Here is a 15,466-nt window from a genome sequence, read left to right as displayed (position 1 = left end):
GTTGTAGACCGTTTAATTAGGCTATAACGTATAAACACAATAAATTGGATCAATATTAACGGAAATGGCATATCAACAGAATGCTAATTATAAATTCAATGTCACATTAAATAATTTCTATTTTTTATTAAAGTGACATTTACATTTTTCTAAAAATTTTGAATTTTTAGATTTTAGAATATTATAGTGTGTTTTTAGTATACAGTTTTATAAAGTATATTATTTTACATATTTGTTTTATTTTCACTATTCGAAATATTAACATATATTTATTGATTTTATCGGCATCTTTATCAAAAAAATTTATTGCCTAATTTTTACACAAAAAATGTATCTAATGATTGGCCATTACAAGCATTTATGAATCATGAAAATAATTTAATTTAACATTTAAAAACATCCAATTTACATCATATAAATGCAAAAAGAAAAAAAGACGCTAAAAAATGCATATTTTATTTTGGTTTATTCATTCTCATGAACAACTTGCTTACACATACATTCAAACTCACATAACAAAAAACAATCAATTTTTCTCTGGAAAGTCGTCGTAAACATTCATTTTTACAGTCGAGGGAAATCGTGGGTGTATGAAAGAAACAAGCAGCAGCGCGGGGAGGGATGGGAGGAGAAGGACGGAGGTGGGGGCGAGTATGTGCGCTTTTGCCCGTTACGAGAGAACGCGCGCCGGCTTTCGTGCCACGCCGAGATAAGTGGTGTATGATTTGGCGATGATTGATGGGGTCGTAGGTCAAAGTGATCAGCGGCGCTCCGGGCGCCTCGGCTCACCTGACTCCTCGGCGCGGATCTGAAAGTCTGGAATACTGGGGGTTCTCCTGACTTCTCCCGTGTAATACGCCTTAAGTCTTCAACCCTTTTCCGTCTCCCTCACGCGGGTTTTTATTGTTTCGATGTTGAATACCGGCATAAATTTAGATGTATCGGTAAAAATTCAGCGATTGTAAAATATATCAACATTCGTAGATAATAAAGAAAAATCTTGCGGATATGAGTTTATAATAATCTATTCAATATCCATCTGCAACGATTAATTATTCAATCGTTAATTATCGACTTGTAAAAAAACATGTATCATAGAATTCGATAAAATGCTGCCCGTTAATACACCTTCGACGCCGAATAGTTTTATAGTTATGTAGTTAAAAATCATTTAACAACATGGTCTCTAATGCGAGTTGTTTACGCATATCGACGAGAGAAATGACCTCCCAGCGAGAAAACAGGCATAATAGAGGCTCATTTTCTATAACTTTTTTTTCGGTTCGACGCGTTACGAAGCCTGCGCGAGCAATGTCGACCATATTAATTCGGGATAATCAATTTGGGCCTTATTGAGGATTACGACGAACCGCTCAGGGATCTCTCGAAACCCATTTTCCCGTCTCTTCCTCACCGTCGGAATGCAGACGACCGCGGCGTTAATAGATTAATTTATTATGTTAAAGCCCTCAAAGACACCGCTCGATTTTGTAGCTCGACGACATATTATTATCGTGTCATGGCCATCGTTAAAAGAACTCCACGAAGAACTGCGAAACTTCCATCGATGGAATGTTAATTTTGTCGCAACGCATGTTCAGGTATGCATACATAGTGTGGGAGACATCAGATTTATTTTATATATTTTTGTTTTAACATGTTTATAATTTTTTTCAAGAGATGCAAATATATAACAGTAATTAATAATATTAATACATACAGATGATGATGATTAATAATATTAACTATAAATATTGAAGCATTATTCAATATTAATAATATAATAATGTATGTAAGTTTTTATGTTAATATTATTAAAAACTTGCATAATAATATATAATAAATATTATTATTGATTAAAGAATGAAAGAAATAAATACAAAAAGTAATTAAAATTGATATGTAATAATTAAGCAGCCACACATAACCAGAATAAAAATACATATTCACAATAAAGAGCATATCAAAAATTTATTTCGAAACTCATATTTTACATAAATACATTTTGTATTGTCAAATACGTATCTATTTGAAAAAATTATCGTTTGTGTTTAAGGATATAGTAATACAAATCTTTAGAATCGAAAGCGCAGAGAGAAATAATTTAAGTAAGTTTAATATATGTATTTAACAGAATAATGCACTTTTATTTTGTCTTTATATAATAATAGTAATATGTATTACATCTATGAATTAATGTTTTGCATTATTATATTGTTAAAGTTTGAAATGATAATTTTTTCGAATAGTCTTATATTCTAAAAAATTATAAGTGGTAAAATTATAAGTGGTTTTTTTAAAGACTTTGTTAATATATCTTATTTTAAAGATTTGTCAAAAGAAAATAAGATTAATAAAAAAAGTTACTTATAAATAAGATAGATATATGCAAGCGATACAATTTGTACTATTCATAGATTTGAGATAGATGAATTATTCTAATTTGAAAACTCTTCTCTGATTCGATTTCGGATAAGCGTGAGTTCATATAAGCGTTTTTCTATCTTGCGATGGATAAACGAAATTCGTTCATGCACAAAATTTCTCGCATATTCATGTATCTAAAACAAATTATTTTTATATCCACTGTTAATAAGTAATAATTCTTTTTCGCACTATATAAATAAAATGATATTTTAAAAATAAAATAAAAAAATAAACATAATTTCTGGTTTTGACTATGATTAAAATAAATTATTTGTATAAGTATTTATAAAAATAAAATATGTCTTTATAGATACTTATATAAAATATATATATATCTTATACATATATTTATTTACAAAGATAAAAAATTTTATGATGAAGATAAAAGGAGATTGTAATGACTATGATATCTGAGTTCACAAAATTTACCTTGTCAAATTCGTTGTGAAAGAAGATACTCGTTGTTAAATTATTAATAATAATAATATTCTCTTGTTTTATTAGATTATTTTCCACGAACTCCATAATCTAAAATGAATTATTTTGATATTTATCGATAGTATAAAGTAACTTAGCTATATATAAAAATTTAATGCGATATAATTTTTTTTCCAGCTTAATTAAATCAAGAAATTATGTACATAATATGTGAAAGATAGATAATAGGATTAATATCGAGATATTAATAAATGAATGTATACAGTACATAATTTCTCAAAATCTACCTTCTTTAGTTGTGCCTCAGAATACACATGATTAATTATAATAATCAATGCTGCAACCGTACTGACTTCCCTATAAAAACAAAACAGCAAATATACTCGTATGTATACATATTTGCGTGATGCATATTTATATGAATTGCGAGAATAGTATATTTTTGAAGAAATCTGTTATTTTACCTGGGTTTTATTTCTTCAAAATTCTGTAATACATACTCAAGTATTACATCGTTTTTTACATGTTTCATAATTGTCATAAGAAACCTATTAACACGATCAATGTCTTGGAATTTTGAAAATATATTTTTCTGAGAAAATTTGAGATCCAGATATACTTGTAGAGTTTTTGTATTCAAATATTCTTGGATGGGATTAGGATGTGCAATGCAAGTTAGAAATTCTAAAATTCTATTATCAGAATCTAAGGCCCATTTTTCAAGCATTGTCGACCAAATACCGTTTAAATTTTCCTCTGCCATTATACCATTACAGTATGTCCATTGTTTCCACCACGGTAGAAGTCTAGGCAATACGAAAAAAAAAAATATTATAAAAATATTTAGAGCATGGTACATATATTTATAATCTATTATTTCTAACATATTATTTAGCAAGCATCGATTAAGATACAAAAAAGATATGACTGTAACAAAAAGATTATTTAAAAAATTACTTTTCAGAATGGATGATATGTCGCTCCAAATTTCGTTTGGCCATTTGTATGCATTTGGGATGCTCGAGAATACATGCCCATTTGGCGACTTCTTGTCTTAAATATTTAGTAAGAATGTTTTCTTCAGAACGTTCTTCGTATCCAATCTGTTCAAGAACTCCATTTAATATTTCTTGCATGCTTTTCTAAAAATTCGTTAAATAATTATAATAGCACATTTCGAATATTATACATTATATTTTATTTATAATTAAAAAGTATAATGTAAATTATAAGAAAATTGTTTTTAATAAGTAATTATATTTAAATTTGACAAATTCCCGATTTTTTGTAAAATGTTATGACAAATTTTTGAATAACAATATTTGTAACAGTTTGTAAGAGAGGTAACCAGTAAATATTCTTTTTAATAGATAGCTCTCTCTCTCTCTCTCTCTCTCTCTCTCTACTTTAAAACTGGATGTAACTTTTTTTTAAAATTAGCATATAATATAATTCCTATATTCACAATTAAAGCAATAATAACATTAACGTGAGAACCATTTATTATTAATATATAATGTTTAATATCTAAAAATCTAATACATATTCTTTTATTGACGAAAAAACTGTTATTATCTACCTTGACTAAATCGACTCTTTCGTCTAACATTGGAAAGATACTTGACATATCTTCAAGAGCTTTGATCATAGGATACCATGCCACATAATCTGTCTCTTGCGATAAGTATTTTGTAAGTTCCCAAAATATATCCGAATCGAGTTGGCCTATCGACAGGAAATAATAGGCGTCGTCGATGATTTGAGCACGGTTAAGAACATGTATTTTCATATAGTTTGCAGAGTTCAAATATTTCGCAATCCTTCGCCAATTTTTAGGTTCATAATTGACACGATAATATCCTATGGTACAATAAATACACTTTATGTATTATTAGATTCTTTTGATAGAATTTATTAGAAGATATCTTTAAATATCTACTTTTTTCTTTTGTTTATGTTCAAAGTATGCAAAATGTATTCAAAATTGCAATATTACTATAAATAAGAGGATATGAACATTGTACATTATTTACTATAAAATTATATTAATTCATCAATTAATATTACCAATTTGTTGCAAGTTAACTATTATCCATTCATCGTCTTTGGGAGCTAAAGGCAAATCTATAGACACAGTAACATTCGGTTGTGCTTTCCATTTATTGTACATTCGCCAAGACGTGTTTTTGTATATCGTAAAATCTGAATCCGTCTGTTTAGTTATAATTACAGGTATGAACCAATTATCTTTGCCCAAGCTCTTAATATTTTCTATCGAGATTTCCAAGTATTCAAAATTAGGTTGTGTAACCTTTAGCACGAGATAATGCTTTTGCTTTGTCCAAGCACTCATCGCCTTTCTTATGTCTAATTTTTCAATATTGGATATTTTTGCTACATCATGAGCAGTTTGCATAGCGCTCCAGAAATCATCGATAGTTGCCGAACTAAACTTACTAAATTTGTAAAAAGTTATAAATTATTGACAATAGACATTACATAAATCGTGTAGATTGAAGAACATAATAATGAAATTAAAAAATTAGAAAATAAAGAAAAAATATATATATATTATAAGACAAAAATTAAAAATATTTTTTAAAATATATATATTTTTTTTCTAATTATTAATTATTTCTATTTCTATAATACGTAACTATTATGTTACTCACTGTTTACTAAGAAATATCTCAATACCATTTCGGAATACCTTGTCAGTAAGAAAATATTGCAACATACGCAATATGACAGGACCTGCGATAATCATATCATAAAGTACGATGTATAATTAAATATATTTATTGTATTCTAGTATCCATAAGTTCATGGAAGCATATCTGTGATTCCATAAAGGAATGTTAATTTTAAATTTTTTATTTAAATTTCTTCTTTTTTTATAAGATTAATATATAAATAAACGGCGGGAAAAAACTTGTTTAGTATTTCTAATACTTTCATGATATTTACGTTCAAGAACTTATGGATAATCTAATTCTACGTTATTATAGTTGTTTAATCTTACCTTTCATGTAATAAGAAAAAGAGAAAAGTGAATCAATATCAGAAGTTTTGTTAACCTCTGATATAAGAGGCTTCATAATATCCGATCTAAAATTGTCCAAACGAAGAGATTCTTGTTGAACTTGGACTACGAACAGATCTAACACACGGAAATCTGGAAAAATCTATAAAATGTCTAATGAAAAAAAATCTATGAAAGTTTTAATATATGAAAGTTTTAACCAAATGATCAATAAATATTTTTAATATAAAAAGCTCGTGCATATATTTTTAGCATTAAGCATCAGCAAATACGTTTGCTACTATTGCAAACAGATAGCTTTTTTATTTTTTATTTTTGTTTTTATTTTTTAAGTGTAGAAAAATATAACAGAATTTCCCCGAAATGATATGTGCGACTAATTGTCTAAGATTAGATATTATTGCAATTATGTGAAAATAATGTTTTTTTCATATTTAAATTAATAGGTATTATATTTTGAATTCGATATTAAATTATTTTTCATATATACTTTACATTATTTATAAAATTTCGAAACTTGAAGAATCAACTTATGATCTTAGCGGATTCACAAAAAACTTTCTTTTTCCATTATTGAAAACAAATGTTTTCTTTAACTGCGTGTAATAAAAAAAGCATTATATGTGTAACTAAATAAAGAAACAACCTTATTCATGATATCCATTCCGAGCAACGTAGCAATACCCTCGTTCAACCAGTAATCAGACCACCAGGATGGGCTGATCAAATTATCAAACCATTGATGTGTTAGTTCGTATGCTAATGTACGTGCTACTTCTATTTTGTGCGTAACAGGATCTTTTGCTTTATTATAAAAAATATTTGCTTCTCTAAAAATCGTTGTAAATAATGTGATTATATCAAATTTTTATTACAAGCTTGATGTTTAATAATGTTTCATATTCTAATTATTATACTCTAATTATACTCTATATAATATATTACCTATAAAGAATAATTCCCGTGCCATTATTTCGAGAACCTGAAGTTATGACATGATATACATCTGAAATATTGTCAGAATATTTCCATTCGTTTACGAAACATGTTATGATGATATCAGTGACATTACTGGCGAACATTATTTCCTGGTGATATAACATTTGATACAGTGTGGTATGAGGGAACACATCATATAATGCAAACATCACAAGATAAGTAGACATTAAAGGAGTAGTTTTGAAGTATGTCCACAGTATGTGATCAGCATCTTCAATCATATCTTGCATCGGCATGTTCGACAAAGCCGCATACTTTACATGATGTCTAATAGAGATATTAAATGTCGCTTTTAATGCTGGCTCATCCCAACATGGAAACAATTGTCGAGCCCCAATTGCATGGAATTGTTTTGCGATAAACAACCTATCACATTTTAATGGCATATCTCATATAACAAGAAATGTTTAACCAGCATTAGAAAAATAGTGCTGGCATTAAAAATTATAATAAAATACAAAAGATTAAATATATTATATATACAGATACTGTCATATTATTAAAAATAATATTTTAAGTTAGAATAGTATTTTATTACACAGGTACTTTACTACAATATATTCAACATTTACTCACTTTTTATTTTCATTATCATTTCTATTTGTGTAGACAGTTCTGAAGATGCTATTTCTATCGTCATCTGAGAAATTGATAAAGCTCATGTTTAATAAATAATGTCCATTTGATAATTCATAACCAAAGTGAAAGACGAGAATATGAGTTTCTTCGTTATATGTAACATTTGTCGGTTTATAAAGTTCTAATGACTCTTTATTGACGAGAGTAGCATTTTGTATTTCTATTTGCGGCTTTTGTGCGTGCAAACTTATGTACCACGTTGGACGAATAATCTTGATATAGGCCTCACATGTACCGGAGAAGTTGAAACTTTTTTCTTCTACGTCAAAAGATGCTAGATCTAACTGGATGTTATAGTGCTCCGGTATAACGTAATGCGGTAAACGAAATCCAACTGGAAAGTCATTTCTGTAATCGGGGCCAAAGAAAAAAGCTATTGCCGTTATGTATAAGGCGCTGTTTAATATCACTCTTAACAATACTTTTTCCATGCCAAGTTTCTCGTTTCAGATATCTGTAATAACGTTTTTTTATTTAAGAAAATATAAGCATAAATAAAATATAATGCAAAGTACTTTTTATTGTATGTATCTTTTTTTAATGAAAAATAACGAGAATAAATACAGAATAAATTTTGATTAAACAGAGATAATTAGAAAAAAGCTTTATATATGATTTATTATTATATACATCGATATGAAAAAATATATAGATTTATTTTTAATGACTTACCTTGTATATTAAAATTCTATGCAGATTGAGGTATAATTCTTTATTGAAATATAAAAACTGCAATTAGCACATTATCATCACAGGTTGTTAATCCCAAAAATATATATCGCACGATTACGATCTTACTGTTTCGAGAGATCCTCGAAATCTAACAATCTTGGTACTTGACATCATAATAAGCATGTAATGTCATGTAAACAAGCTCTAAGGTCGTCAATAATTGTTTTCCTAATTTATTGACACACTCAAATATCAATACATAATAGTATATATATTCACATTGCTTTCAAATTTAATTTAGTGTTTTTGTGAAATCGTATTTTATATTATAACTTTTTTTTGCTTTTTACCTTTTTGTCGCTTATATATCATGATTTACTAATGGTTTATGGAATATTACAAAATAGTCTAAGACCATAACTATTCTTTTTTTAGATATCAATTATTATGCTACTTTTCGTGTGTTTATCAGAGGCGCGTGAAAGCTTCCGCGAAAGCTCGATTTATATGTAGCGCATTTCTTCCTCGCATGATCCCCGAGAGAAATCGCGAGAGACCCTTAACTCTCAACACCATAAATTCAAGCCGCGTAGCGTCATTAGCACCGAATAACGAGGCTTGTGTTATGGTTGCTCCAGCTGGAGTCCCGATCATGGGTTCGAAATAACGAAAGCGACGCAACCACGTCACATTCCTGGAGATCCCGAAATAAAAGCCTCCTAAATGCGGCTCATTTGCACGGAGATTCCGGCATTCATCGCGCAAAAATTTATTATTATTTGTTATAATTTTATGATATATCTACAATCGTTTATTACAAATATATTATAAGACAAAAATTAAAAATATTTTTTAAAATATATATATTTTTTTTCTAATTATTAATTATTTCTATTTCTATAATACGTAACTATTATGTTACTCACTGTTTACTAAGAAATATCTCAATACCATTTCGGAATACCTTGTCAGTAAGAAAATATTGCAACATACGCAATATGACAGGACCTGCGATAATCATATCATAAAGTACGATGTATAATTAAATATATTTATTGTATTCTAGTATCCATAAGTTCATGGAAGCATATCTGTGATTCCATAAAGGAATGTTAATTTTAAATTTTTTATTTAAATTTCTTCTTTTTTTATAAGATTAATATATAAATAAACGGCGGGAAAAAACTTGTTTAGTATTTCTAATACTTTCATGATATTTACGTTCAAGAACTTATGGATAATCTAATTCTACGTTATTATAGTTGTTTAATCTTACCTTTCATGTAATAAGAAAAAGAGAAAAGTGAATCAATATCAGAAGTTTTGTTAACCTCTGATATAAGAGGCTTCATAATATCCGATCTAAAATTGTCCAAACGAAGAGATTCTTGTTGAACTTGGACTACGAACAGATCTAACACACGGAAATCTGGAAAAATCTATAAAATGTCTAATGAAAAAAAATCTATGAAAGTTTTAATATATGAAAGTTTTAACCAAATGATCAATAAATATTTTTAATATAAAAAGCTCGTGCATATATTTTTAGCATTAAGCATCAGCAAATACGTTTGCTACTATTGCAAACAGATAGCTTTTTTATTTTTTATTTTTGTTTTTATTTTTTAAGTGTAGAAAAATATAACAGAATTTTCTCGAAATGATATGTGCGACTAATTGTCTAAGATTAGATATTATTGCAATTATGTGAAAATAATGTTTTTTTCATATTTAAATTAATAGGTATTATATTTTGAATTCGATATTAAATTATTTTTCATATATACTTTACATTATTTATAAAATTTCGAAACTTGAAGAATCAACTTATGATCTTAGCGGATTCACAAAAAACTTTCTTTTTCCATTATTGAAAACAAATGTTTTCTTTAACTGCGTGTAATAAAAAAAGCATTATATGTGTAACTAAATAAAGAAACAACCTTATTCATGATATCCATTCCGAGCAACGTAGCAATACCCTCGTTCAACCAGTAATCAGACCACCAGGATGGGCTGATCAAATTATCAAACCATTGATGTGTTAGTTCGTATGCTAATGTACGTGCTACTTCTATTTTGTGCGTAACAGGATCTTTTGCTTTATTATAAAAAATATTTGCTTCTCTAAAAATCGTTGTAAATAATGTGATTATATCAAATTTTTATTACAAGCTTGATGTTTAATAATGTTTCATATTCTAATTATTATACTCTAATTATACTCTATATAATATATTACCTATAAAGAATAATTCCCGTGCCATTATTTCGAGAACCTGAAGTTATGACATGATATACATCTGAAATATTGTCAGAATATTTCCATTCGTTTACGAAACATGTTATGATGATATCAGTGACATTACTGGCGAACATTATTTCCTGGTGATATAACATTTGATACAGTGTGGTATGAGGGAACACATCATATAATGCAAACATCACAAGATAAGTAGACATTAAAGGAGTAGTTTTGAAGTATGTCCACAGTATGTGATCAGCATCTTCAATCATATCTTGCATCGGCATGTTCGACAAAGCCGCATACTTTACATGATGTCTAATAGAGATATTAAATGTCGCTTTTAATGCTGGCTCATCCCAACATGGAAACAATTGTCGAGCCCCAATTGCATGGAATTGTTTTGCGATAAACAACCTATCACATTTTAATGGCATATCTCATATAACAAGAAATGTTTAACCAGCATTAGAAAAATAGTGCTGGCATTAAAAATTATAATAAAATACAAAAGATTAAATATATTATATATACAGATACTGTCATATTATTAAAAATAATATTTTAAGTTAGAATAGTATTTTATTACACAGGTACTTTACTACAATATATTCAACATTTACTCACTTTTTATTTTCATTATCATTTCTATTTGTGTAGACAGTTCTGAAGATGCTATTTCTATCGTCATCTGAGAAATTGATAAAGCTCATGTTTAATAAATAATGTCCATTTGATAATTCATAACCAAAGTGAAAGACGAGAATATGAGTTTCTTCGTTATATGTAACATTTGTCGGTTTATAAAGTTCTAATGACTCTTTATTGACGAGAGTAGCATTTTGTATTTCTATTTGCGGCTTTTGTGCGTGCAAACTTATGTACCACGTTGGACGAATAATCTTGATATAGGCCTCACATGTACCGGAGAAGTTGAAACTTTTTTCTTCTACGTCAAAAGATGCTAGATCTAACTGGATGTTATAGTGCTCCGGTATAACGTAATGCGGTAAACGAAATCCAACTGGAAAGTCATTTCTGTAATCGGGGCCAAAGAAAAAAGCTATTGCCGTTATGTATAAGGCGCTGTTTAATATCACTCTTAACAATACTTTTTCCATGCCAAGTTTCTCGTTTCAGATATCTGTAATAACGTTTTTTTATTTAAGAAAATATAAGCATAAATAAAATATAATGCAAAGTACTTTTTATTGTATGTATCTTTTTTTAATGAAAAATAACGAGAATAAATACAGAATAAATTTTGATTAAACAGAGATAATTAGAAAAAAGCTTTATATATGATTTATTATTATATACATCGATATAAAAAAGTATATAGATTTATTTTTAATGACTTACCTTGTATATTAAAATTCTATGCAGATTGAGGTATAATTCTTTATTGAAATATAAAAACTGCAATTAGCACATTATCATCACAGGTTGTTAATCCCAAAAATATATATCGCACGATTACGATCTTACTGTTTCGAGAGATCCTCGAAATCTAACAATCTTGGTACTTGACATCATAATAAGCATGTAATGTCATGTAAACAAGCTCTAAGGTCGTCAATAATTGTTTTCCTAATTTATTGACACACTCAAATATCAATACATAATAGTATATATATTCACATTGCTTTCAAATTTAATTTAGTGTTTTTGTGAAATCGTATTTTATATTATAACTTTTTTTTGCTTTTTACCTTTTTGTCGCTTATATATCATGATTTACTAATGGTTTATGGAATATTACAAAATAGTCTAAGACCATAACTATTCTTTTTTTAGATATCAATTATTATGCTACTTTTCGTGTGTTTATCAGAGGCGCGTGAAAGCTTCCGCGAAAGCTCGATTTATATGTAGCGCATTTCTTCCTCGCATGATCCCCGAGAGAAATCGCGAGAGACCCTTAACTCTCAACACCATAAATTCAAGCCGCGTAGCGTCATTAGCACCGAATAACGAGGCTTGTGTTATGGTTGCTCCAGCTGGAGTCCCGATCATGGGTTCGAAATAACGAAAGCGACGCAACCACGTCACATTCCTGGAGATCCCGAAATAAAAGCCTCCTAAATGCGGCTCATTTGCACGGAGATTCCGGCATTCATCGCGCAAAAATTTATTATTACTTGTTATAATTTTATGATATATCTACAATCGTTTATTACAATTTTTAAAAATTGTATACAAAACATTACTTAAATAATTACTGGAATATATTTATACGTATCGTATACTGTCGTTCTTTTTATGGAAAATCGATTATACAATCGCCAGTTTTATTTTAAATTATCACAAACTTTCTTAATAATAGAATCTCATCTAATTGTAAGATAATAGCATCTCCGAAAAAAATATGTGTGTATATATATTTTCAAGAATGTGAATATTGTATAATAAAATGGGTGACTCATATTTACAAAGAAGCATTGCTTATGATTTCGGGAAATTTATTTTCACCGTGTTTGGTTTTTGCGAGTATATTGTTTTATATATTATGTTTTACATAATTTAAAACTAGATCAAAGCATATGTTCGTAACTCTCTTCCTTCTCTTCTGTCGCTCTCTTCGCTGCAGCTTTCGCCTTTTTTACGTACAGTCAAGTTGAGAGAGATTGAAAATTTATCGATAACTAAAATGCAACAAGAAATCAATTTAGGAGCTTTCTATATATTTAATTTAATAAAAATTATATATTTGGAAAAAGTTACTTATAATAACCTTTTTAACGTTTATACATATATAAATAATATAATAATAGTAATTAATAACTAACAATAAGATAAAACAGCTGAAATATATGAGTGGCATGAAAATGTGTATGCGTTTTTAAGGCTGTCTGTCATACGTCTAGATAAGCAAAAATACTTTAATGTAGAGATCGTGCATGCTAAAGCGCAAAGGACGATGATGCAGCAAGAATGAGTCGATCCCGTCTCGTCATCTATTCATATCGATATATAACGTGACAAGAGTTCTATGGAAATTTATTTATCTTATGATCGTCGGCGAGTGACAACACCCACGTACTCACGTACTCCTTTATTTATGCTCGTACTAACTGCGCGTTTGTGATGGATAATGCACTTTCTTATCGCACAGAACGTCGCTTTGTAAACTTCGTAAACTGTGATTTCTCTCACGCTGTCATAGCCATTAAAAAGATAAAATTATCATTATATATCTTGATTAATTTTATGCAACTTTATTTTAAATCTGCGAACACAATGGAGGGATGATTTATCCAACGATTAGTTGGAAGTTATGGAATGGCGTTTTTGTTATCATATAACGATTCTTCTCTTTGCGGCTAACAAAATTACGTTCACGGACACGACGAGTAATACGGATTTAATTTGAGAGAAATTTCTGGATTGGTTTAACGATGGCATCAGCCGCAGTAATCAAAAAGAGACTCGCATTGCGCCCATTATATCGATGTTCCATATTTGTCCGCCTTCGTCAAGTATACAGATTGGGACACCGAAATCGTGCAATTACCCGCTCATAAACGAGCGACACTAAAGAAAGTTATGCGCCCGGTCAATAAAAAGCACCGTCAATGACACACGGCCGCCGGCAAAAAGCGTTAATGGTCTTCGCGCAAGACCCGCGAGCGTAATAATATGTTATACAGGGTGTTCGCCATTATTAAGAGCAAACACGAGAAGCTCCAAGCTCGGCGATGAGGTCGAAAAGTAACTCGGTCAATCGCTACTTAAGGATTCTAGTGCGAGATAAAAATGATATTTTAAACATCTTTATTGCATTTTTTTTATAGCGTATACCGTCCATTTGAGCTCCTCGAGGAAACGTCGACTCGTATCTTTCTACTTCGGAGAATAGATAATTTACGAAATTTAATAGCAACCATTAACCTTATTAATTTCTTAACTTGAAAGTAATTAACAATATTAATATTACAAGTGCTATCCAGTTATCAAATAAGCTTTAAATATTTTTGGATATCATTAATTTTATTTAAAGAATATATGATGTCAAATTAATGACAAAAGAGGAAATATTTTAAATAATAAAACTACCATTAAATTAAAGTTGTAATTAGTACTGCAATGATTATTAATTGCAATAATAATATTATTTTGACAGTAAAAAATTAATTAAGGCACATTGAGAGCAAAAGACAGGTAAATAAAAAAAATTACATTAGTTGTAGAAATTTAAAATAAAAACTAAAGTTTAAACTGAAACGACAGTGTATTTCGCAATGTCTCTTCTTTTGTCGGGTCCGATAATCATTTATGCGGGCTCCCGGCTCGATTCCCCATCGTGGTTAAAATATCTCGCTCGCTCATCCAATTAATTGTACGCGAAATACTTCGGCGATCGGTGTGCGCGATGGCATACCGTGAATGGTGAACAGTCGCGGGTTGTTTTCCACATCGAAGGCTATTACGTGCATACCGGCTTATACCGATCGCGGCAAAGATTAAGCCGAGACGCTTTTGCCATCTCGAGTCGGCGTTCACGGTCTGCCATCGCAGATCGATGATAACTACATATGCGGATTCCGTCAGAATTAATTAAGCAAGAATTAGTGAAACCTTATAAGAGAGTGCAAAAGGAAATGGGGATGAAGCAATTTTTATTCGTATAAAAGCAGGCATTGAAATCGCTGCAATCTCGATTAATTTACATTTTGATTTCATATATATAGAGAGATGTATCTGTATTTTATGGAATACGTCACGTGAATCATGTTTCGATGCAGTTAAAGTCTATAATTATATTGCATATAAGTAAAACACGCCTTATCAGTCAGTAGCTTCGAGAAATTAGCTTCCTTTACATTAAGACACCATCGTGTGGAAGCGGCTTAAGGGGGACAGACAGCACTCCGGCAGGTCAACAGAAGCATATTTTGCATTCGCTGGGCATAAGCAGCATTAACTCCAAGAATAGTGCTAGCGTGGGCGGCTCTCCCACATGCCTTCTTACGCGTCATACGCGCTTTATATTGAAAGAAGCG

The 15,466-nt window shown here is 29.6% G+C and overlaps 1 protein-coding gene across 2 annotated transcripts; it reads right to left on the bottom strand.

The window, feature by feature from the left end:
• Positions 1-1,976: 1,976 nt before the first annotated feature.
• LOC115237502 (glutamyl aminopeptidase-like) lies at positions 1,977-12,090 on the bottom strand. Of its 2 annotated transcripts, none has more exons than XM_029810578.1 (13): positions 11,826-12,090; positions 11,091-11,607; positions 10,461-10,880; positions 10,162-10,345; positions 9,495-9,657; positions 9,145-9,226; positions 4,933-5,321; positions 4,445-4,725; positions 3,823-4,007; positions 3,330-3,671; positions 3,153-3,222; positions 2,857-2,955; positions 1,977-2,561 (listed from the first exon to the last, which is right to left on the bottom strand). In XM_029810578.1, the coding sequence occupies exons 2-13, from the start codon at positions 11,582-11,584 to the stop codon at positions 2,439-2,441; spliced, it is 2,832 nt and encodes a 943-aa protein (XP_029666438.1). In that variant the 5' UTR covers positions 11,585-11,607; positions 11,826-12,090; the 3' UTR covers positions 1,977-2,438. The 2 variants fall into 2 exon arrangements, with proteins under 2 accessions (XP_029666438.1, XP_029666437.1); XM_029810577.1 differs by lacking the exons at positions 9,145-9,226; positions 9,495-9,657; positions 10,162-10,345; ... (1 more) ...; positions 11,091-11,607; positions 11,826-12,090 and adding exons at positions 5,538-5,619; positions 5,888-6,050; positions 6,555-6,738; ... (1 more) ...; positions 7,484-8,000; positions 8,219-8,441 and having other exon boundaries at positions 1,978-2,561.
• Between the last annotated feature and the right edge of the window lie 3,376 nt (positions 12,091-15,466).

This window comes from Formica exsecta, unplaced genomic scaffold (genome assembly GCF_003651465.1).
Source record: "Formica exsecta isolate Colony F162 unplaced genomic scaffold, ASM365146v1 scaffold298, whole genome shotgun sequence".
NCBI classification, from domain to species: domain Eukaryota; kingdom Metazoa; phylum Arthropoda; class Insecta; order Hymenoptera; family Formicidae; genus Formica; species Formica exsecta.
This window is presented reverse-complemented; position numbering and strand designations above follow the sequence as displayed.

What these genes read in the sequence shown, in the direction of transcription:
- LOC115237502 (XM_029810578.1), bottom strand. Translation starts at nt 11,584, where the DNA reads ATGGAAAAAGTATTGTTAAGAGTGATATTAAACAGCGCCTTATACATA. An exon ending in AGTTAACTTGCAACAAATTG is followed by an intron (nt 4,726 to 4,932) that starts GTAATATTAATT and finishes ATTGTACCATAG; the next exon opens with GATATTATCGTGTCAATTAT. An exon ending in TTCACAACGAATTTGACAAG is followed by an intron (nt 2,562 to 2,856) that starts GTAAATTTTGTG and finishes AATTTGTTTTAG; the next exon opens with ATACATGAATATGCGAGAAA.